Source organism: Pygocentrus nattereri, chromosome 16, assembly GCF_015220715.1.
Source record: "Pygocentrus nattereri isolate fPygNat1 chromosome 16, fPygNat1.pri, whole genome shotgun sequence".
Taxonomy (NCBI): domain Eukaryota; kingdom Metazoa; phylum Chordata; class Actinopteri; order Characiformes; family Serrasalmidae; genus Pygocentrus; species Pygocentrus nattereri.
The window spans coordinates 23708969-23733750 of NC_051226.1; the positions used below are offsets into that span (position 1 = coordinate 23708969).

The 24782-nt window shown below is 37.5% G+C and overlaps 2 protein-coding genes across 2 annotated transcripts; both read right to left on the reverse strand.

Moving 5' to 3' along the window:
• Positions 1-188: 188 nt before the first annotated feature.
• Positions 189-7368, reverse strand: LOC108431226 (septin-5-like). The gene is made up of 12 exons (XM_037546103.1): positions 7341-7368; positions 7061-7140; positions 6726-6975; positions 6084-6239; positions 4405-4491; positions 4178-4301; positions 2735-2869; positions 2397-2514; positions 2175-2276; positions 759-855; positions 350-492; positions 189-268 (listed from the first exon to the last, which is right to left on the reverse strand). The coding sequence occupies exons 1-12, from the start codon at positions 7366-7368 to the stop codon at positions 254-256; spliced, it is 1335 nt and encodes a 444-aa protein (XP_037402000.1). The 3' UTR covers positions 189-253.
• Positions 7369-8984: 1616 nt separating this feature from the next.
• limk1b (LIM domain kinase 1b) lies at positions 8985-23349 on the reverse strand. Its single transcript, XM_017704351.2, has 15 exons — positions 22819-23349; positions 18855-18993; positions 15834-15943; positions 14081-14257; positions 13877-13979; positions 13605-13786; positions 11665-11854; positions 11461-11547; positions 10906-11037; positions 10737-10796; positions 10457-10522; positions 10168-10339; positions 10017-10072; positions 9772-9929; positions 8985-9678 (listed from the first exon to the last, which is right to left on the reverse strand). Exons 1-15 carry the CDS (start codon positions 22860-22862, stop codon positions 9507-9509), a joined length of 1848 nt encoding a protein of 615 aa, XP_017559840.1. The 5' UTR covers positions 22863-23349; the 3' UTR covers positions 8985-9506.
• Positions 23350-24782: the final 1433 nt, after the last annotated feature.

Here is a 24782-nt window from a genome sequence, read left to right on the forward strand (position 1 = left end):
AGATTGCTATCTTGAGCACATTACGATGCAGTGCATGCAGGGGACTGTAGTGCAGCACATAATGAAACAGGAAATTAAAATATTTCTGTGGGCCAGAGAGAACTGTGTGGCGGTCCTTGTGTTTGACACATGGGCTGTAACTATAACACATGGGAAAAAGACCCCCAAATACGTTTGTATAAAAGATCTCTGTGGTCCTTTGTTTTTTTATTTGCTCATGTAGTGTTCTCAGTGCACTGTCCTCCTCCAGTGTTTAATTATCACTTTCCTAAAGAGAAAAAAGACAAGCATAGTAAACAAACATTTTACTCCTTAAGGAACAAACTCTTTAATAAGCCTTCTTTCTTACCTGGTCAGTGCTTTTCCGGCACAAGAACTGCATGCGGTAGTTCTCATACAGAGAATCCTCAGTCATGTCCTTCAGGTCCTGCATGTGTGTTTGCACCAGCATGTTCCTCAGATGCACAAAGTCACAGTGAGCAGGATTCTCCACTTTAGGTGTGAGGTGTACATAGAGGGAGATGAGAGTAGTATGTCTCAGATTTGTGTCGGAAAGCTCTTTAGCTAAACAATAACCACTCAATAAACAATTAAATGTATTGGTAATTTTATAGAGTGCTTGAACAAATTCCATTAGTGTGAGGAAATATTACTTTATTTTGAACTAATCACACAAGGCAAGGGAGGCTAGAATGTAATTAAGTAGGTAGAGACATGTCATAATTCCATATGTAATCATGTTATAGAGCAGTACAAACCTTCCACAGCACCCCATGGGTAACAGCGTGCTCGTAATCTCTTGCCATTGCTCTCCACTGTTGTGTCACTCCCAATTACAGCAAATGGTATCCGTGTCTAAAACAGCACAATGATGTTTCATTAATTCATATCAAGAGCACGTCCAAAACCAGTTGCACGAACACCTTAATCTTTATCTTAATTGCTTTGTTTTTATCCTTTAATAATAAACTGAAATAGAAATGGTCCAAACCTACGTGGAGTGAGATCTTGATATAAGTAAATAAGTTCAGATATTTTCCCACTCTATTTAGGATTCATTTACCAGGACTTTTCCATAACCATTTCTGTTACTCTACTACTTCCATTACCTAAGAATACATAAACCATGCTCTACTGATCATTATTTAATATCGTTCCAACATATAATATTGTATCATGCTATGGAAACCTATTGGTGAAAAGGAAAAATAAACGATGGGTAATAAATCAGGCTATTAAGATCAGAAAACGCAATGGGGAAAAAACAAATATATAGTGACCAAACTTATCCTCTTTATTCAGCATTCAAGATCCTGCCATCAGGGCGAGGATTGAAAGTTCATATGGCTAGGGAAATTACAAAATTTCTTTATTTGATTAGGTGTGAGAATTCTTAATAAATCTTAGTTTTAATGAATCCCTCAGGGAATCAATTATGTATGTGCATTTTATATTTGTGGAGTATTCAGATTAATGTGTGTCTGTACTGTTGTGTATTTTTTCTTTCATATTTGTAATAAGTATGAAAATATTTATTGTTGCTGCATATATCCATCCATTTTCTTCTCTGCCGCTTCTCTGTCAGGGTTGCGGGGGGGTGCTGGAGCCTAGCCCAGCAGTCTTTGGGCAAAAGGCAGGATACACCCTGGACAGGTCGCCAGTCCATCGCAGGGCAGACAGACAGACACAGACAGTCACTTACACACTCACACCTAGGGGCAATTTAGCATGTCCAATTGGCCTGACTGCATGTCTTTGGACTGTGGGAGGAAACCGGAGAACCCGGAGGAAACCCACGCAGACACGGGGAGAACATACAAACTCCACACAGAGAGGACCCCGGTCACCCGGCAGGGGAATCGAACCCAGGCCCTCCTTGCTGTGATATATATATCTCAATGGTTAATATTTCACTTAAACCTTTAATGTGTTTTGTGCATTTAGTGCAGTGTTTCTATATGCCAGTACTAAAGAAAGATGACAGAATTCTTTTCTACTCTACTAGGTATTTCTCCAGAAGGTGTGAGAAACTCTACTTCAGAGGTAGATGGTTTTGTTATGATAGTGCTTTTGGTTATGACAAGAAATGCAACTTTGATGAGAAATGGCATGAAATATTAAATTAAGAAAAATAGCATCAGTACAGCATAATATTCAAATTAACACGTCATTACCTTCATTTCCAAGTGCTGCTTTTTAAAAAGCTCATCATCATCTGGGTCACATTCTGGGAACTGATAGATCTTGATCCTGTAATCATTGAGCTCATTCAAAATCTGAAAGGAGAGCAAATGAAATGTACAATCAGTTAACAAACTGCAGGTATAATCACCAACATGTTGCTTGGTTTAGTCAATAGCTTAGTTTTAAAAATCATATGAGAATATTGCTCTCACTCTGGTTTTCATATACTGAAGCTCAGAGTGGGTGAAACAGTCTGCTTTAGCCAGCACAGGCACGATGTTGACCTTTTCATGAAGGGCCTTCATAAACTCAACATCAATTGGTCTGAGGCTGTGACAACAGACAAACACTGGTTACTCTAAGACCTGATTACTATTAATCCATCATAGATGGTGGCAAAACTGTACTATCACAAGAGTCTGTCTACATGGGAGCACATCTTCTGTCGTTATATGGCAAGTGATCCCACACTTTTGGACAACAGTTCATAAAAGATAAACATAAAGAATAAAAATGTTTATGAAAGTGTTTTGAACACCAGTATGGTTACCCATGGCCAAAAGGTGAGATGAAGTAGAGGCAGCAGTGCACACGGTTGTCCTGAATGTTCTTGCGGTTCAGACGGACCTCACCCCTGCGGTACTGCTCAAACTGACAGACAATATAATCCACCACAGCTTTACAGCTGAAAGCACAAACATTCAAAGGCCAGTTAGCTTATTTTCCAAGAAGGAAAGGATTAATAATATTAATGGAAGGTATGATTTAGACTTAATGGCAAACAAAGACTTGTGGTATATTTCTGCCTGACAAAACAGCTGTGAGTGACTGATGTATGGTACTGTCTAAATGATGAGAGACTAATCCGTGTAGTGCTTTTTCTCCTATCAAAAAATCTGATTGCGTGGTCTATATGCAGTACTCTGCTGAAACCAGAGATCATGCTTCATTTATTTTATTTCCAGTCAAAATGGCTGTTAAATGCATGTTATTCACTTTTCAGGAGATATATTTAGGAATTTAGATAAGGAAATTATATACATGTCAATAAACTTGCATAAGAAAAGGAAAACTCAAAGAAAAATAAATTAAAAGAGTTTAAAATACAATTAAAAGATATACAAAACTGCTAACAACCATGCAAGAACTTACAGACCAACAAACTCATGTACATGATTGTTTAAATAAAATTCAAAAGACCATCAAAGCTGTTACAACCAGTACTTTGAGAGTGCACTTTGAATAAGTCTCTTGGAAAAGCAGAAACAAAGGGTGGACACACTAAACACTAAAAATGTGTTGTTACATCTAGTGGTTAAGGCGTGTGTTTTTATATTGTGTATAAACAAATTACTTGTATTATAAGCTGTTTTGACTGAAAATAAAAGAAAGGGTCGTATCTGAGTTTTACATAGTATTGTATTTTAATGGAAAATTACACAGAAGCCTCAACAACAAAATATAATATTAACATTACAGCTGTTTTGTGTGTCCATCTTTTTCCTTTATTACTGTTCCAATTAATTTGGGAGACCTGCTTTCAGTTTGTTGGTGAAAAGTGAATTGGAGGCTTTACTAGTTAAAACAGAATCCACAATCGTAGTCAGGTCACATACAATGGTCAAATCCAGAAAATGCAAAATACACAAAAACACAAACATAACTAAGTGAACCATCCAAAAGAGATTAGGAAAAAATGCAGGTCAAAAAAACAAGGCAAAACAGGTCAGAACAGGAACAAACAATCAGAAATAAAGCCCAGTAGCACTGTGGAAAGAAGCAATACCTTGCAATGAGAATGCCTACAAGCTGAGCTTTAAACTAATCACAGAAGAACAGGTGTTACAGATCAGTACTCTGGGGAACTGGAGTGCTGGTTGGAGGGGAGAGTGAGGCTGGAGTCACATGATCTCCCAGGGGATTCTCATTATCTGCTTGTGATGGCCCAGGTAAAGGCTAACAGGACATTGTAGTGAAATACTACCTATACTACCTTTTAGTGTTGTCCATAGCATCTCCAAAGCCTGGTGTGTCCACAATGTTGAGCTTTAGCTTAATGTCCTTTTCAACAATGTCAACAGTTTTCTTTGTAATTGCTACAGTCTGATACACCTTTTCTGTGTGCAAACAAAAAAGATCTGGTTTATAGACTTTCAAAACAGCATTGTAAAACTGTGTATAATTATATGTGAAATTACTCACCTCAGAATGCTTACTTACCCTGCACTTCATAAAGAGTTCTGTCCTTGTACAGATCTCTGAGGAAGAGGCTATTGATTAGGGTGGACTTGCCCAAGCCGGACTCACCTAGAGACACCATGGACTGCATGTTCAGCCCTACACACTTACACAAAAGACTTTATATTGCCCCAAAAAGAACCATATGAAGTAGGTTCTCCATTTAACCATGCAAGAAATCATTTAAGCACTGGGTTAAACAGTGGTTCTTTAAGTTGTAATGGTTCAATACATAAGCACTGCCGTTATTTATTTGTCAGAATGCCCTTTTTGTAAAGGGTGCAGCTTTATGACTATACATTTTTATATACAGACTACTTTGCTTTTGTATTACGACTTATTGAACTTTACAGCAGATTCACAGAACATGTAAAAAGATGCAATTCTCATAACCTCTGTTTATGCTCACTATGGGTTCCACATGTATGTAAACAACAGTAAGGACACAACAATACTGGCTTATTTTGTATGAACAGGTAAAAGCTTCACTGGTGCTTTTCTTAATGTAGTCAAGGTCAGTGATAAATTTGTTTACAGCCAGAAGACAACAAATAACAGATAAAGATATATTCATAACAGTATGAATCCTGACAGCAGCAGATTGTTAAACAAAGGTAAATGAAGCTATGTGTTGGCTTTATGCACTTTATGCACTAGCTCCACCTAGCTGAAGGCATCATAAAATGTTTTGTCTTGTTTTGTCACCTGCAACAAATTTTTCCAAAAAACATACACTATATTTCTAAAAGTATTCAGTCACTCATCCAAATCATAGAATTCAGGCGTTCCAATCACTTGCATGGCCACAGGTGCATAAAACCCAAGTACCTATGCATGCAGGCTGCTTCGACAAACATCTGTGAAAGAATGAGTCGCTCTCAGGAACTCAGTGAATTCCAGCACGGTACCGTAATAGGATGCCACCTGTGCAACCTGTGAAATTTCCTCGCTACTAAATATTCCACAGTCAACTGTCAGTGGAATTATAACAACGTGGAAGCAATTGGGAATGACAGCAACTCAGCCACGAAGTGGTAGGTCACGTAAAATGACAGAGTGAGGTCAGTAGAGGCTGAGGCGCATAGTGTGTAGAGGTCACCAACTTTCTGCAGAATCACTCGTTACAGACCTCCAAACTTCATGTGGCCTTCGCTCGGCCCCTTAGTTCCAGTGAAAGGAACTCTTAATGCTTCCGCAGACCAAGAGATTTTGGACAATTTCATGCTACAATTTCATGGGGGTGGCCCCTTCCTGTTCCAACATGACTGTGCACCAGCGTACAAATCAAGGTCCATAAAGACATAGATGAGCGAGTTTGGTGTGGAAGAACTTGACTGGCCTGTACAAAGTCCTGACCTCAACCCGATAGAACACCTTTGGGATGAATTAGGGCTGAGACTGTGAGCCAGGCATTCTCGTCCAACATCAGTGTCTGACCTCACAAACATGCTTCTGGAAGAATGGGCAAAAATTCCCTTAAACACACTCCTAAACTTTGTGGAAAGCCTTTCCAGAACAGGTGAAGCAGTTATAGCGGCAAAGGGTGGGCCAAGATCATATTAAACCCTATGGGTTAAGAATGGGATGTCACTCAAGTTCATATGCGTGTGAAGGCAGACGACCGAATACTTATGGAAATATAGTGTATTAATCAGTCTTACCAACAACCATCAAGGTGAACTCAAATCCCTTCTTCACTGATTTTCGCTGGACTTGGTTTGGCAGTGTAGCTAAACCAACATATTCCCCGTCTTCGTCCTTGGAGCAAAACAGAAAGAACACCATACTAAAGATAGAGGCCAAGTGACATATCAGCGCTGTCCAGTGAAAAACAAGTATCTCTAAAATATTAACTTACCTTTCAATGTAAGTCAATGTAAATAGATTTTGTTCCAAATGATTTTAAAGCATTTCAATTGGTCCATTCATCATGAATTTTATTACACAATATAAAGGACAACTGGTGCACTGAAATGATGTAGAAAACTAAAAATCAACAAAAATGGAGATACATGGTTTCCATTGGACAGTGACGATATTTTACACACTTTTGAACCGTTATTGTAAAGGTACAAATAATCATAAGTAAAACTACCCGTCTAAGAATGCTCACAGCACAACCTGTAAGTTAGGCTTTGAAACTAATTTGTTAACTTTCCGTCATAATGAAAAAAAGATCCATTAACTAATCATTACATTATCGATTACACTGTCCATTGTTAAAATCTGATATAATTTCTGTGTCTGGAAAGAGTTCACCCTTAAAGTACACTTTGAGGCTGATGGTACCTCCAAGGAGTTACATGGGTCGAAGCCACCAGAGGCACTATGTGAGCGTGAAGGGCATGGCAGGGAGCCATTGTCATAATCAGGTAGATCCACCATCTGGACCCACTTGTGAAGAGGCAAAGGTACAACAAAATGAAGTGAACTCTTCATGGGCTGGGCATCCGCCTCCCTCTCCTCTGACTGACTGGAAGCATCAGGAGAATGCTCTCTGAGGACGTTCTCTAGTCCAACCTCTCTTGTATCATCTGTTTGCAAACTGGCACACTGGCAACACAGTACAGTGTTTTAGGTGAGATAAACAGTAGACTTGGCAAGTAATGTGTATGGATGTCTGAACATTAAGACTCACTGAAGACGAAGGTCCTGTCTCATCATCAGGAGTGTGTGGGAAGAGGGGTGAGACAGAGAGGAACCCAAATGAGCAACTCTCTAATAAGAATAAGAATAAGAAAGCTTAAACCACTTTTTTCAAAAACATGCAGTCCCCTTGAAGTAATATGAATGTATAAGCAGTAATTGCAAAAACTGTTAATTTGAATTGCCCTCTAGCTGTTATTTCAGATGTCTGCATTGGGAGTGACACCATCATCGCTCATAATGCTAACGCTAAACAGCGACGCTAACGTTACCTTCACGGTCGACTTTCTCAGTCTCCATGCCTAAAGAGCAAAGAAAACATACGGAATAAATGTTTTACGATGAATGTGTTTTCTTGAAACGTTAAGTTTCAAATGAACATTATCAACTCCACCAGTGTTAGCTATGAAACTACTAGCTAGCTAAACTATTTTTTTTAATAGCTGTGACTGATTCGCTCAGGCGTTAGCTCTAGGCTAAGTAGCTAATTAACTAGCTATAACGGACAGTTCACTGCTCAGTAAATTATAGACTCTCTTTTCGAGATGTTAACGTTACACAAAAATGCCAGGAAAGCACAAATAATCACTAACGTTAACTAGGTTAGCTAGTTATCTAACTAGATTAATCACCGCTGGTATCCAGCTCATTCACGATAGCAAGCCGGACGGCCTCGCTACTGGGCTCCGTTGGTTCGGGCGTTCTTGTTCTCTGACGCGCTCATTTTAAATGATAATGGAAAACTGGACTTCCACACAGGGAAATCAGATATGATTAAAAATCAGCTGCACATATAACTGTTAACTGCCTGGTTTTAGGTCAAGGAAGGATGTTAATGTTTCAAACACGTCTCGTTCATTATGTCTGCGAAACAGATCCACCAAGTTTTAATCATTGTTTTCATCATTTACGTTGCAGACGCGTGTATAACACGATTCTAATAGGATGCTATTGTACAGATTTCAAACTCCTAAAAAAGACGGTTCGTCAAGGGGTCTTTAGCAAAGGGAATGGTTCTATTTAGAACCATGTAGAACCGTATCGTGCTTAAAAGGTTCAGGACCAAGGCAAAGAACTATTTAAGCATGAAGTGGTTCTATAGCTAACTCAAGGTTCTAAATAGAACCATTCTCTTTACAAATGAACCCTTGAAGAACCATCTTCTTTTAGGAGCGTAGGAAGCTGAAAGAATTGAGACGTTTGATGATGAACGGAGCTGCAGAGGTTTTATGGCATTCAGAACAGACTTAATGAAATGACTATCCAGACTGTCTCAAAGCGATGAGCATATCCCACTGATAGCTATTCATATTAATGTAATGTGACAAGAAATCACAATAAACTACTAGTTTATTATGTAATGACATTTTACTACGTCATTGCTTCTCATTGTTCTCCTAATACTTTATCTATAAACCATCAGCTTTGTTTTAGAGTCTAGTTTATAATATTTCAATCAACACTGCATGAGTTATTATTAAAGAACTATTATGGCAGGTCATTCCAAACTTTTCAAAGGTAGTAGCTAATAGCAATTTAGTGCACTTGAAAGTGTTTACCAGGTAATAATATGCCTCATAAATGAAAATGAATTTTGACAGCAGAGGCAATATGAAAATGTAAGAATATGAGTTTCATTGCAAAATGTTACTTGTATGTAACATCCATTCATAACAATGTTGGTTACAACAACTTTTTGAAAAGCATAACAGTGGGGCTATATTTTACTTATCTAATAAACATGGCATTAATCTAAATATTGCACTGATAGTGCTTGTGTGTCTACTCCTAAGTCTACTCCTAACACTGTTTTGAAAAAAGAAAACTTGCAATAGGTCGATAATGGGTTTAGCAAAAAACCCAACAACATTCTTACTGAGCAGTCGGAGTATATAAAGATAGACAACACAGAAAAGCACAGTTCATCTATGTTTATTACAGCTTTCCAGAAACATATCAATACTGGTTTTTTAATGAAAGTCTGCAAAAATAATTCTAAATACATTGTTTCTATGACTCTACATTGTGTGAACAAATTTCCATTGTATTTATTGAAGTGGAAGAAAATAAAACATCCATTCTTTTTAAACACTGTTGTAGAAAGGTCAATTTGAAATAAATTATACACAGTTATATGCTACATTTAACAAATACAGTCTCATCCAGTTTATACCTCAAGTTTGATGCATGGTTTCACAGTATTTATCACTTAAGTATAGAGGGTAGACAAAAAAATGAGAGCGTGCGTACCTACAATATGGTAATGCACCTGTGGTATAGTTTTGAGAACAGTCTTTTACCAACAATGTTTTGTTAAATTCTAGTCTTTTTGCTGAATGATATATTGATGGTGCTACAGTGCCTGTCTACACTTAAGTCACACAGTAGGAAGCTGAACTCCTGAAGTCAACCATTCACAGCACCGTTCACCTTTGGCTTCATACTGGAGTCCCCTTTTGATTACACAGAAATCCATTACCCCGCTGAGACTGGCTATGTTTCTCCCAAAATGCTTGCCGCACCTTCTCCAGTTCTGACATTAGAGGAAGACCAATGTCCAGATGCATCAGCAAGTTCTCCAGCCATTCTTCTAACTTTGCAAATGTGGGACTACAAAGACAAAAACTGACATACATTAGGAGCATGTTTCACTGGATATTTACATGTGTATCCTTTTTGGTGGTAAAGAAACAGAAAACCTACCGTTTTTCTATTTCCGTGTCACAGCAAAGAGCAGCAAGAGGAAAGAAGGAAGGTGGGCATTCGGTGGGATAGTAGCGCTCCAGAAATTCGTTCACTCCCAGTCCAAATTCCATAGTGCGAGGTAGATAGTCTGGATCAGCATACACTCGACCAATAATCTGAGGCAAAGAAAAGGACATCAGTTTACAGTCTAAATATTCTTTAAAACAGAATGTGATCCTAACTGTTGAGTAAGTACTGTTTACCTCACACAGAATGATTCCGAAAGAGAAGATGTCAACTCGTTCATCATAACTTATTCCTTAGAGACGAGAAAGGAGTGAAGAACTCATCAGGACCACGTAGAATCTGTTTGACTGTTTTTGTTTTGTGTGTGTGTTTCTGAGATGAGCTCACCTCGAATCATCTCTGGTGCCATCCAGTATGGATTCCCCACTACTGTATACCTTTTCTTCCTTTGTGGCTTTTTCAGACTGGACATTTGTTCAGGAGTAGAGTTCCGTCTAAGGGGTTTATCCTCCCTCACGAGCCGGGCCAGCCCAAAGTCAGCCACCACCACAGTCTGATTCTGTGAAATATAAGCAAGAGTATGGAAGAGCTCAGATGGTCCAGTAGGTACTTTTTTTTTTTACTTGGTTAAGTGACAGCCTCTATAAGCATCATAGTTGTTTTTTTTTATTCTGACCTCTTTAACAAGGCAGTTATGGGAGTTCAGATCTCGATGTATAATATTCATGGAATGCAGGTAGGCCTGTAAGAAAGTGAGAAGAAAAACACAGTATGTCAGTGAAACACCCTGGTAGCTATCCATATATTGTTTTCTGACTAGCTGGTTACTGCTGTAGCTGCAGTTTCACCTTACTGTCTTTACTTTATACAGCTTGAAAATTAAGTTAGGAAATAAATGCAAGCCCCTGAATGAACATGTGACAGTAAGCTGCACTGTTTCACTCTATATTGCTTACCATTCCTGCAGCGATGTCCTTTGCGTAGCTTACTCTGAGATTCCAGGGATAATCGTTGTCCTATTGCATATAAAAAAACAATTAGATCTATTCATATTATAAAATACTCCTTCTATTGCTGCTAATGATGGTAATCACTACTATTACTAAAAAGAGTAAAACTTCAAACCATTTTCTGTATTGTTTCCCTCAGTGTCCCTCCTGGAACATATTCAGAGATGAGGTTCAGTCGTTTATCTTTGAATAAGATGCCAATGAACTTCAGCACATTTGGGTGATCCAGACAGCGCATCACTTTTACCTGGAGTAAGAAGTTTAATTTACACTCAAAACACAGTAATGTATGACCATAATGTAGTTACAGTCATATGCCAAAGGTCGAGCACCCCTGATCAAATTATACATTTGGTTAACATATTTCTACACATTTTAGTGCACAATTTCTATTACATGAAATACAATTAAAAATAAAAAATAAGTAAAAATATAAGAAAAACAAAAATGTGCCACAACTTATTTTCACAAAACACATCATTTGCCTTGGTTTACATAAAAGTTTGCATGCTGTATGGCCCTTTGTTCCCATTCAATTAAATGCAGTAAATCTGGTATTTAAGGACTTCACATAAAAGTGATTTGCAAATGTCGACATATTTTCGGTTTGCAAGTCAAACAACCACAAACAATTAATGACTGATGGTGAACCCATTGAAAGGTAACCAACCTCTTTGAGAAACGTCTGCTGGGTCTCCTCATCAAAACGCAAAAGTTCCTTCATCACCATGACTTCACCCGTTTCCTGATGCGTCACCTGACAACCAAAGGTAGAAACTGCCTTTAATGTCCTGCTGCACTGGACTATTTCTGACCTCACTCTACTGTATGAAAGAGTTACTGGTTCCTCTAATAGTCACCGGTTCCTCTTTACCTTAATGGCTTGTCCGAAGAAGCCCTTTCCCAGAACCTCTCCATATATGAGGTCAGAGGGGCGGAAGATGCGTTGTGTCTTGTCAACAGGGTCGATACGTAAAGACTCTGAGCGATTAATGTCTCTTCTGTGAGAAAGCAGTGGCAAGTGGCTTTGTGTACACTGAGTTTTATCTATGCTGCAGCTCCGTCTACAGGAAAATACAGAAGTAAACTTGATTAGAGAGCACTAGAAACACTGATGTCAATGACTGATTGATGCTAAACATCTTTGCATAGTCATAAATGGTTCTTATTTCATTCAATATCTTCAATGTGTTGATTGTTTTGTCTCTAAGTGAGACTGGTGCTACTTACAGAACTGTGCATAAGTCAGAGACTACCTTTCATTTATTTAATTTCCAGTCAAAATAGTAATTAAGTACAATTAAGTCATTCATTTTTCAGTGTCAGAAAAAAAAAAAAAAACAGAAAATGACACAGAAGCCTCCAATGGTAAATATAGTGTATCTTTCAGTGTTTAATTTATCCACTCTACTTTTTTTATATTCCCTACTGCCACTTTGACTCTTCCAGTCTTATAACCAATGAGTTACAGCTGTGTCCTTCCAACAAAAGCTGTTCCCAACGGAGTCACTGATATTATGTTCCCTTCACAGAGACACCAACATTCACACAAGCAACTACCCAAACACACCTTAGCTGCTTTACAAAGTTCTTTCTCACCTGCATATAAAAAGGCTAAAGACTGCATTTCTGACTAGATTAGATATAAGACAATGCACTTGCACAAGGAAGGGAAAATTTAAAGAAGATTAAGTGAAACAACACCTTCAAAAACTGTTTTTGAAACTGGAACTAAAAATGATTAAAAAGATACTGAGAAAACCGTATTCCTGCCAACCACACAAGACTTGGTAGACTGCAAAAACTGTCACCATCAGTTGAACGGATTACTTGGAGATCCCAGACTCCAACATCACTGGATGTGTTTGGATTGTGAGAAGCAGAAAATACAACTAACTTAAAACTGAACTTTGGGGCTGTGGAAAAATATCCCTACAGATTCCTTTGAAAAACTTAAAGCACGTCTCCTGAAAAGAATGGAAGTTGTTATGGTCTATGTCTAAAATACATATTTTGGGCTTTCCCTCCTGACGTTGAAAAATGAATAACAATGGCATCTTAAGATCATCTGGACTGGTAGAGAGAGTGCTCAGTGTGATGCTCACTCTACCATTTAAGAAATATGTTTGTGCTAGAATCTTTTGGAATACCCAGCCTACATAAGTAACTGAGGAATAAACTGTGATGATTAACTGTGGAACTTTTTGTATAGTTTTAAATAGACACAAGCAAACCATGCACAACTTTTCAAATCTTCTAAAACACTTTGCAGGAAAAATAACCTAGAAAGTATTTGGTACTTTTATATTATATATATATATATATATATATATATATATATATATATATATATATATATATATGTGCATATAAAAGGCTGTGTCCATTGGGCTCTACTTCTTCAGTGTAAGAATTTAAAGGTTAAAGGTTTAACAAGGTCCAATTATGTTCCATAGTGAGTTTTACATACACACTACATTCACTTTCTTAAAGTAAAGGTGGGTACTTGTACCTTTTCTTATCCTTACGTTTTTAAATATAAAAATAAATAAAAAGCCTGAAGTCAAGATAGGGTATTTGGAGTCAATGAAACTTAATTAATGAAACTAATAATACTATATATGCATGGTTCAATTATGTTCCCATAGTAAGGTACTGAAATCATTCCCTTGGTAGTAGGTTATCATCAGGTTTTGTCTCAGAGTACAGATTTACCATGAAGCTGAATTTTAACTATTTTCTGTAACTGATTTTTTTTTTGTGACAATCCTAATCATGACTTTGACTGCAGTGGTGTGGAGAAATAATTCATACAGAATGTGTCTGGAGCGTTGCCGGGGACTATGACTCTGAGGAAGGAAGATGTCCAGTTTTCCTGGTCGGTCTGACTCTTCTTTCAGTGGTTCAAATGGATCTTCCTGATTGTGGAGGCCATTAGGGTTGTGCTCTACAGTGAGCTTCAGGCAGCGCTCAATGTCATGAATCATCATGTCAATCTGTTAGAGAGTAAAGATATGCGTCAGCATGTGTTGTATTATCACTGAACAGAGTTTGTCAGGATTTATTATATCCCATAAACATTATACCTCATTATGTGGAATGTTCTGGACAGAGATGCCATTGATCTCAAGAACAGAGTCTCCAACATGAATCAGGCCCTTCATCTCCAGACTGCTGCATGAGTCTAATCTGTAAATAGGTGAACGGTGAATGATTCCAAACTGGCTGGTGGCACAGTCGTACTGGTGTTTGCCATTAGAAGGGTGCAAAAATGTAACAGGCAGACTTACTGAGATACTGTGATAATGGGGCTGTTTCCATTGACCGAGCACTGATCCACACTCAGAGAAAGACCTCTCCTGCCTTCTGCTGAGGGAGGGAATGACACCAACGCCACTGTATGAGGGAGCCTGGAGCAGTCTGCACCTGGATGCCTCACTGATGCACACTGATAGTAACAGTGGCCACTACAGGGGAGGTGAAGAAATTCAAAGATGATTACAATTTGTGGAAAAATATATATCACTACTGTTGAAGTATCTCACATATAGCATCTTCACAGGGGAAGCCAATTTTTTTTCAAATCCAACATAAATTTTATTTTAAGCAATTTAGGAGCATTTTTATTGGTCCATTCATGATAAAATTATCACACGAGATAAGGGGCAGCTGCTGGATCAAAACAGGGTATAAAAATGGAGAAAAAACAGATAAATTTACATCTAATTTTCACATTATTCAAACCCAAAATATAAAACCATTTTTGCTATGAATCACAACATTTGGAATGAAATTTAAAAAAATTAACATATAGAATGTCTTGTATTTGAGAAGTGGTGAACAAATCCCGAGGCAGATAGCTTATCACTGTACACTCTCAAAAAAGGGATCTACACAGTACCACAAAAGGTTCCTTGACGTAACAACAGTGGAGCCTTTTTTCATGCTATAAACAACAGGTTTTCCATCACACACTCTTAGCAAAAAGGGTTCTACATTATACCAAAAAATATCTACAGTACTACTCTCTACCCACCTAAACAACCCTTTCACAATGCAAAAAACCCTTTAAAGCACACAAAGGGCCCTTTGTGAGTGTTCATTGTTCTATACAGAACCTTTTTTTTTACAAAAGAACCCCTGAAGAACCATCTTCATCATACGTAAGATTGTAGAGGATGAACCATTCAAACACGCCAAGAACAATTAATGCATTCAAATGGTTCATAGCTCTCTATAGAACCACTGCCTTCACTAAAGAACCTTTGAAGAACCATTTTAGGGATGTAAATAAATAATTACAGTATATTATTAAATACTTATATAAATATATATATATCTTGCTTTATCATTCCTAAAATATAGATTGACATGTCAGTCTGTATTATATAAGTCATTATTGAATAAAATAACATCAATTATTAATAGTAAAAGCAAGTTTTAAACTTTTAAACAGTTGTTCATTTGTTTTGACTTATATTCATATTTTAACCCTTTAAATGGCCCAAACTCAGACATCTATAACTTAAATCTTAGATAATAACTAGTTTGCAATGTAATCCAGACAGTTTACATTGTAACTGAAAAACAGGCCTCAGGATGCAATAAGCCTGGGACTTCATTCTTTAGAAGTGTAGTCATTACTGTCCTTTTGCTGAACTATGTAAAATACATAATTACATCAATAATTACAGTATTTGGACATTAAAACTTAATAATGTATAGGCTGTTTTGTTTGTGTGCCTTCAAGACTTACAAGACAAATAAGCTCTGTTCTGATTGGCTGTGCTCTATTGTGCATCATTCAAAAAGCCAAAACTGTCCTTTCAGAATGAGCAAGGCTAAACTGTGAATGGGCAGGGAGAAACTGCTGCACAATGGACTGGACAATGAATGGTATGCTTGAAATTTTAACAGAGCTTACATGTTACTTTGAATCCTTTGCTAAGCATTTTTTTATTATAAGGGCACTTTAAACATCTATAAACATCTTATTCTCATCACACATAAAGAGGTTCAACATGATGCAGCTTCCAAACTAACCAGTATAATTTGGAGTGCTCCACTAACGTGTATGAATCCCCATCTCCAATGAACATGCTACACTTTTCACAGATGAAGCATTCTGAATGATACTTGTGCTCTCCAGCCACCTGTAGAGGGAAGGGGGATAAGAACAAAGTACAAGAATTCACAAAGAACGTAATTCACATATTGTTTAGCAGACATAATGCTAAACCCAATGAAGGGACAGAAAGAAAGGATGTGGTGGTCTAACATACAGAGGCGGAAGGGCGGTGGTGATATCAGCACTTCAGATACGAGCTAGAGCTGCACAATGAATGGAAGGAAGTGAATGAATGAGAGTAGGAGTGGTCGGGGGTAATTTGAGATCAGTACTGGGGTTTAGAGAACAGCCAACAATACTCTAATCCTCACAAGATTAGGAGCACTTCTAATCCATGAACTCAATTCCAAAAAATGTTGAGACAAGATGTAAAATGCAAATAAAAATATAAAGCAGTGATTTGTTACTGCACAAAGAAGAGATATTTAATATTTTACATTATCAACACCTTTCATAAAAGTTGGGATAGGAGCAATACAAGCCTGAAAAAAATCTATTTTTTGGAATGATCAAAAATATTCATTTTGGAACATCCCACAGGTGAACAGGTAATAGCTGATGGGGTCATGACTGGATATAAAATTGAGCACTCAAGAAAGGCTCAGCCACCACTTTATGAAAAATTGTGTGAGCTTAAAAACAATGGATGACTGCAAGTAATTTAAGGATTTCACCATCTGCAATTCATCATTAAAAGGAAAGCCTGAAAAACAATACTGAATGTTTTTGACTTTCCTTCCCTTAGATGGCACTGCATTAAAACCAACATGCTTCTGTAACGAATATAATGAAATGGGCTCAGGAACACTTTGGAAAAAGTACTTAAAGTAAACACAGTTCATCACTAAATCTGCAAATGCAAGTTAAGACTATTCAAAGTGAAAGCCTTATTTCAACTACATTCAGAAATGCCTCTTTTTTTCTCTGGGCTAAAGCCCATTTAAGATGGACTGATGCAAAGTGGAAATGTGTGCCCTGGTATGACAGGTCCAGATCTGTCTCCCATTGAAAATGTGTGGCACAATATATGACAGAGTTTTCACAACTACAGTGACCGATGTTCTCAGTTCAGATTCCTGAATATTGCTAAAAGGAAAGGCAATTTAGCACAGTGGTAAACATGTCCCAACGTTTTTGAAACATGTTGCAGGCATCACATTTAAAATAAGTATATTTTAAAAATAAAATATTTAAAATATTTGTTGAATACAGGTCAAAAAGGATTTGCAATTCACCGCTGTCTGTTTGCAAAACAATGTCATGTAACTATTGTCAAGATCAATCATTTTTGGTGTCACAACATTTTTGTCATGAGCTAATTGTTATCATGACAAACACTACGGCCCCTTAATGACAATTACTGGTAATGGTAACAAGACACAGTTATATTACTGAAGAAAATATGATATGATGCCAAGTTCTTCAGTGCAATTTTCTTAAGAGCACTTTTGTGTCAACCAAAAAAGAAGACCAGATTTATCAGCACACTCCCTAACTGTTTCCAGGGTATTCTCTTCTCTTGTGTTAAGGATGTGCTTATTTTGGGCAGATCTCACCAGCACACTCCCAACTCGGCTCACAAGAGCTGCTTGATTCTTTGTAGCATCTAAGGCTTCTAACAGGTAAGAGGTATGCGACTATACATCTGCACCACGTATGAGTCTACACTCTGTCTAGTTCCCTAGATCAGAGGGTGGGCACCATCCCATATACTTTTGTTTATTGGCCAGTGAGTGTAGCATAGTTTGCTTTTGGTTTAGTTTTTGTTTCTCTAGCTAGGTTTTTTTTTGTTTCGGAGTAGACAAGCATGGTTACACTTGGCTCTTATCTTTGGTGCCATCACACCAGCTGGATTCTTTCAGAGTAGCACTAGGTATCATAGCACAGCGTTTTTATTGTGTTTGATTTAATAAATAATGCTTCAAAAGCAAAAGCTCCATCTGTCAGTTCCCTATTCTTTTATACCTTCATCACCAGTGCAATGTTTTAATTTCACATTACTGATCCAAAAGCACCCTAGACCAAACGTGGAGTCTTAACATCATATCTTCAATGTTTAATGTTGATTTTGCATTTGAACACTGAGCCTTGGTCTTTTTGAGCCTATTCCAAAATTCCCACAAAATCGGGCTCAACACCCTGAAATTTTAATCATCATTTCAGACTTTAAACGATGACTCACATCAGCTAACGGACACCATATTTTTAGCAGTCAGTAATGCAACTTTCAGTTTCAACAAAAAAAAAAAAAACTTGAAGTAGCAGCTCATTCTGCTGCTACTTGTAATGTAAACTTGAAACTTGCAACAAATTTAGTATTTTTTACTAATACAAACCTGTGTTTTAATTTTACACCTATTTACTTAAAGCTACACTATATAAAATATCTAATTGTAATCCTAATAAAGGATTATCTTATCTTATACAACATGCACACAACATTGACTGTGCTCCAGACCTCCAAGAGCGGATGAATCTAATGAGTGTGAGCGTGTCGAAAGAGAGTTCAAATAGAACACAGTCAAAACTTGATGACGGACATCTCTCGCGAGGATGTGAATAATCTGTTGTTTTATCTAGTTTTTTCCCTCTTGACTTAGTATGGCTGTGTCTTTCAATATTTACAAAGAAACTTAGTGCTGCTTCAACATAACTGTAGATTTTGAGGAGAATGCTTTAGCAGTCTAGAAGACCTGGTTCTGGAGGTATTGTTTACATTTCACTGTGCAAGCGCATGCAATATAGGTATGTTTTTCAGCTGTTCAAACTTGAAAATTACCCTCACTCTGAACATAAAATGACTAATTCTCATAGTTAGGAAAACATTTTAAAATCCATTAGAACACACTGGCATATATACATGCAGTGAAACACAACATAAGTAAGCACACAATTTGCCTAAGCAGTTATACACATATACAGTAACAGACTCTTACCATAATCACGCCGGTGGTGATGATTTCTGAGCAACCTCGACACTGTTTCCCAAAGCGAGCCCAGTAGTCTTTCTTACAGAACACCTCTCCATTCCTTTCATAGTACCAGTAAGAGAGCACACAGCTGCATTCACTGCACCTTCAGGTAGGTCAACAGGGAATAAACGGTGAGGCCACAGTCTTATACATAACATAATGTTAACAGTAATTTAAGGCTATGGCAAGACAAAGCAGACCACAAGAAAAAGATATAAAAAAGACTTTAAGAATATCAGTCATTCAGAGTGGTTTGGCTCCAAATGGTTAAATAAAGAGAAACTTACTGACTTTGATTTCTTTACAGTGGTGGTGACAGGAACCAGGGGTCACACTATCAACAATGCGAAAACAGCCATTTTATTTACTATCCAAAACTATCAGTGAAACTATACAAATCTGATTCGTTACATGTAACGTTGACAATCCTAAAATAGTGTTATATCTGAAAAAAATATGTTTTCTTTAGGTAGAATTTTGCCGTACAACACCCAGCATGTACATATCCACCCTAGATGTGTTTAAAAACTGGTTTAAAGACTAAAAGTTTGCCAAAAAAAATTGTTTTCCTGAAATTTAGAGAATTTAGGTTCCTATCACCACCAACAATGAACAATTCTGACTTTCCTTCTCTACAATGAAGCATTTCACATCAAACCACTCTGAATGACTTTGTTCATGTCTAAATAATTTCTTCAAGCCTGAAGAATCTTCTTTTAAAGTCCTAAAATGTATTCAGAGTTTGATACATGAAGCCACGGTCATCACTGGCAATAACAAAACCATGACGCAATTCAATATTAATTATTTCTGACTCACACTGGGAAAATTTGGTCAGAACAGTTCATCAATACCACATGTGTGTTTGAGAACAGAAGAGGAGCTTATAACGAATTACATTTTACAATATGTTTGTAAATGTCTTGTTTCGCAGAAAGTAAAACCTTCCTTTACATCGATGAAGAACATAAACCCCTACATACCTCACTCCAATAACATGTGAAAAGTAATTAATAAATAGCTACTTGCTTATATTCTAACAGCATTTGTCATTTGGTTAGTAAATCTGGAGCCAATAAAGGCATCAGCAAAGAAGAACAAAATACACAGCAAGCTCTTCGCAAGTTGCTGCTGGAGAGAAAACAGCAGACGATGTCCGGTTTATCACTGCAGGATTATCACCATTACAGAATTGTAGATATTTTAGCAGGGTTATCCTTCAGGACTATAATTAAGCATTATTTTGGAAGATTTGTACTTCATTAATCAAATTGAGTATGTGTACCTTTACTCCATACATGAGCATTTATAATGTAATCTATCTTTTTTATCGTTTTCTTTCTTTACTTAACCAGTTCCTGTGCACTTTAATGTTTTTATTTTTAAAACCTGCAGCCAAATTCATGTCAGTGTAAAATGAAACTGCCCATAACTATGCAAAATTCATCTTTGCGTAAAGACTAATACTGTCTATTAGTTGCTGCAACGCATACCACCAAAACAAGAACTATCAATTTATCAATATATTTGTTAAAACACTCACTTTTTACTTTCAAATACCCCAACATGTTTAAATGTCTTGATTTTCAGGGAAGTATGTTTGGTTTCATCCTTCCACTTTTAACACAGAAGCCATAGCCAGCTTTCACTTAAAGGGGGAATTCCAATGAAACTTCTTCGAAGTGTTTGCTTATTTCAGTAGTTGAGATGTAGTCGCCGACATTCATTGGGTTGATGTGAAATGATTCATTATAGAGAAACTTACACAGTCAGAATGGAAAATGTCTACAATGCAGGTGTACAAAATAAAGCAACGATAGTCAGGCATCAGACAGCATATCCATAACCTTTTTATTTAACAACTTGATGTAGGTTTTAGAAGCATTCAAGTCTTTAAGGATGCACTGATATGGGAAATGATGCCTGATGACAATATCTGATATGATCGCGAGATCACTGCTCATCCCTAAAATGCTTTAGGACGTCTGGCTCCTATCAGCACCGCTGTGAACGATTCAGACTTTGCCAAATTTTTCTAGAATAGAGCATTTCACATCAAAACACTCTGAATGTCTTCATTCACATCTTACCCATCACAGCTGCTCTGTATTTTTCCTAACCCTGTATTCTGGTTCTGATGAATACTGTTTATAGGTTTTGCATACATGATGGTGAGGTTTATTACAAAAAGGAACAGCTGCCAATAATAAAGGAAGTTTCCCTAATTCTGCACATCTGTACAGGAAGTCTCCACACACATTCCACAGATGTTGCCTTTTTTCCATTCTATCTCACCACCAAACACAAAACACACAGCATCACACAGCACGTTAAACACATACACTTCTGTGTTGCTATGTGTTTCAGACCTAAAAACACAACCTCTTAAAGTAAGACTGCCTTAAACGGAAATTCCACTCATTTCTTCAAAAATGTAAGACTAATTAAACAGCTACGACGTAAACAAAATCATTGAGTGTTTTGATGTGAAACGGTCCATTCTAAAGATGCTTAATGTCAGAACTGTTCACAGTGGTGATAAGAACCAGATGTAAGAAAAGTTTAATGCCTCTAAAAGCTGTCTTACACAAAGCTAATGCAAGAAATGGTTATGAATACGCTGCTTGACATTGTTTTACAATAGTTTTGTGATGAGATCTTGGCCTACAGCGTATATTGAATGTGGAGAGGTAAATAAACGTATGATGTTTTGATGCAAAATAGTACCCAAAGAAAAAAAGACTTGTTAAGGTTTAGCACTACTTTAACACATTCCAAACTTGCAAGATGTATGTAGGTTCACTTGTGGTTTTGGATAACAAATAAAACTTTTAGATTTGTGCTGCTGACATCATAACCTCTGATTCCCATCACCTTTACGTACATCTCATACATCTGGTTCTTATTATACATATCTTATTTCATACATGTCATACATCTCGTTCTTATTATCACCAGAAATCAGTAAGTTGCTCTAAAATAAACCACCTCACATCAAACCACTCTGAATGACTCAATCTAATGAAGAACTGTGCAGAAATTTTGAAAATACTTGGAATTCCACTTCACAACAACAGAGCACATCCTCTACTCTCATTGTAACTACAGGTTAAGTGTCATCATAGCTGTCACCTCCCATCCATTTCTGCTCATCTAACAAACAATCCCCAGGATTTCCTGCTAAAAAGAGGAGATAGGCCAAAAAAATCCCCACACCCCATTTCCAACATCACAGCAAATATGTGATGATATCTCAGTTCTGTGGTATGCTGTTGCCTCACAGTAGGGCAGATGGAAAAGGAGGTGGAGAAAGAAAACAGAAAAACTGGATCAAAGCAGTGTTTGTGTTTGTGTTCTGGTCACACTGAACAAACATGTCACACATTTTCGCTACTGTAAACAAAACATTTAAGAAAGGCAAAGATTTATCCATATATTTTTCAGATATATGGTTACAGCATAGATATACAAATTTGTTTGATTACAGCTTTCACTGTTGTGTCTCATCTTTTTTATTCTGAAACTATTGATCCTTTTTGAGACATAACACCTAAAGCATTAAGCAATGTCTCTGGGTTTTCTTAGTCCCTAGCAATAAAAAAAGCTATGTGTACTGTGGATATGTGACATATTTAAGTTTGACTTGAAGGCTGAACATTTTTTTTTTGGTTGTTGTTTCCATTAATACAATTTGTACAAAATATGTAGATATATATTCATATTAATAAAAAAAGTTGTAATAACGTAGAATTCAGTCAAATATACTGTCTGTACAGCCTAGTACGTACACTACCAAACCCATCCTCCACTAAAAGCACTACAAGTCCTTTCACATTTGTTCGTGCTTTCTCGGGTTAATAGTGAAAGTGTAAACCAGACTGTTTCCGCTTTTTGAAGCCCAGTGAATTTTTAGCACTTGTCAGCTTACCTCGCGTTCGCTCTTCTCCTGAACCGCTGATCCTGCTGAGACATGTGAGGATCTCTGTTACCACGCTTCTCCTAGTCTTCTCTCTCTCTCTCTCTTCAGAGGAGGAGAAAGTGAGTAAAAGGGAGGAGAGCAAAACCCAGCTGAACGGAAATCACCTCCAAATGTGTCGTACAGAGTTGCACAATGCAAACTGAGGCAGCACGAGTTGTTTTGTCCTTTAAGTGCTCTCTCTCTCTCTCTCTCTCTCTCTGTCTCTCTCTCGCCTGAGGAAGTGATCTGTGCACTCAGTGACCAGTCCTCTACTCTCCCTAACTTTAGCCTGCCGTCCTCCTCCAGACGGCTTTGGTCAGCGTTCCGTACAGAGCGGATAAAGTTACATTCCCACCTGATAACCTCAGAGGGGGCAGGAGCAGGAGACTGAAGAGAGACCCGCTCGTAAACCACAAGAACTGAAGAATTCAGCAGGAATTTCACTCCAGCTGGAACAAGTTTAAGTAGCAGTGGTCCTTTAACCCCACATGCCAGGAATCTACTGTAGAGAGCAGCAGAGCTTTGATCAGAGGGCCCGCCCACATTCAGCTAGCAATACTGGACCGCCTGCAGTTCAGGGAATTAGAGCATAAAAACGGCCCCTTTGTTTCTTATGCTCTTCCATCTCGGCTCTCATCTCCACATTATAGACGTGGTTTGTTGTCTGTGTTCTTTAGGACTATTTACCTGCCCTTGGCTGCACTCAGTTGCTTTTGTTTCTGAACTGGGAAAATGCCTCTTATTTTTGACCACACCAACGCTGTTGTTGATCCATTTCAATCCTGTCACTTTCTCTTTTACATTGATTTACATGGAAAAACCCATCTGACACAGGAACCTCACTTTTGGTGGTCTCTGACTGGCCATGATACGTCGACGTTGCGTAATAGCGCAGATTTGACCGCTTTTACGTACAAACTACTTGAGGCAAATACTTAATCAGCTTCAGTGCGTGAAATCAAGCAGGGTATTCCAGCACCTCATTTACATATATTTACATACTGGAAGGCCCTAATTTATGCGGCTGTTTTGGTGGGGAGCCAATAAAACGACAGTATTCAGTGGCTCGTGAGCCAATGGCTGAGCTTGTAGTCGGGGTTTGAGGTTGAGTGGTGAGTGCGCAGCTCCCCCTACTGACCAAACTAGTGTAAAGATTACTACGACTGGAAAGAATAAAATGACAGAATGATGTGAGTATATGTAGTGCGATTATTTTCCTTATTGAAACGCTGAATTATTGCGGTATACGAGATGCGTCTGCATTCTCTCTGCAGTCTGATTATATGCACTGATAATCCATACTATAGTTATTTGAATATTTTTATTATTATTGGTGTTCCAGATTAAATAGATAATAGTTAGTTAAAGGGGAACTCCACTAATGTTCCTAAATTTCTACATAATTAAATAGTTAAGGTGTGAACAAAGTCATTCAGAGTGATTTGATGTCAAATGCTCTATTCAAGAGAAACTTACTGAGGCAGAATTGTTCACATTGGTGGTGCTAGGAACCAGATGTTCCACTTTTTAAAGCTTACAGAAAGTTATTACATGAAATGGTTATGAACACGCTGCCATATGCTTGAGACAATGACCCCTGGTTCCTATCACCATCACTGTAAAGAAATCTGTGGCTGTAATTATCTCTACAATTGACCATTTTACATCGATCCATTCTGAATAATTTTGTTGACATTGCAATGACAGAATGATGCAAAATGTTTAAAAAATTGATGGAATTCCCGGTTCATTGCAAATCATTTTGCTGTAGTTGTATGGGCCTATATCCTATGTTTTTTCTCTATGTATTTGTAATTTATTTTCCACCCTCTGAGGTCAACTTATAACATTTGTGTGGTGTTATGTACAAAATTGGTCCTTTTATACTAAAATCATTTGAACCATGAACATTTTCCAACGTCACTTCGACCCTT

Coding starts and splice junctions, on each gene's coding strand:
- LOC108431226 (XM_037546103.1), bottom strand. CDS start 7,368: ATGGAGACTGAGAAAGTCGACCGTGAAG. Junction 6,240..6,725: donor CTCTGGTGGCTTCGACCCAT/GTAACTCCTTGG, acceptor TTCACTGGACAG/CGCTGATATGTCACTTGGCC. Junction 2,870..4,177: donor GCTATGGACAACACTAAAAG/GTAGTATAGGTA, acceptor TTGTGCTTTCAG/CTGTAAAGCTGTGGTGGATT.
- limk1b (XM_017704351.2), bottom strand. CDS start 22,862: ATGTCTCAGCAGGATCAGCGGTTCAGGAGAAGAGCGAACGCGAG. Junction 15,944..18,854: donor TCACCACCGGCGTGATTATG/GTAAGAGTCTGT, acceptor TTCCCTCTACAG/GTGGCTGGAGAGCACAAGTA. Junction 9,930..10,016: donor TCGGAATCATTCTGTGTGAG/GTAAACAGTACT, acceptor TCTTTGCCTCAG/ATTATTGGTCGAGTGTATGC.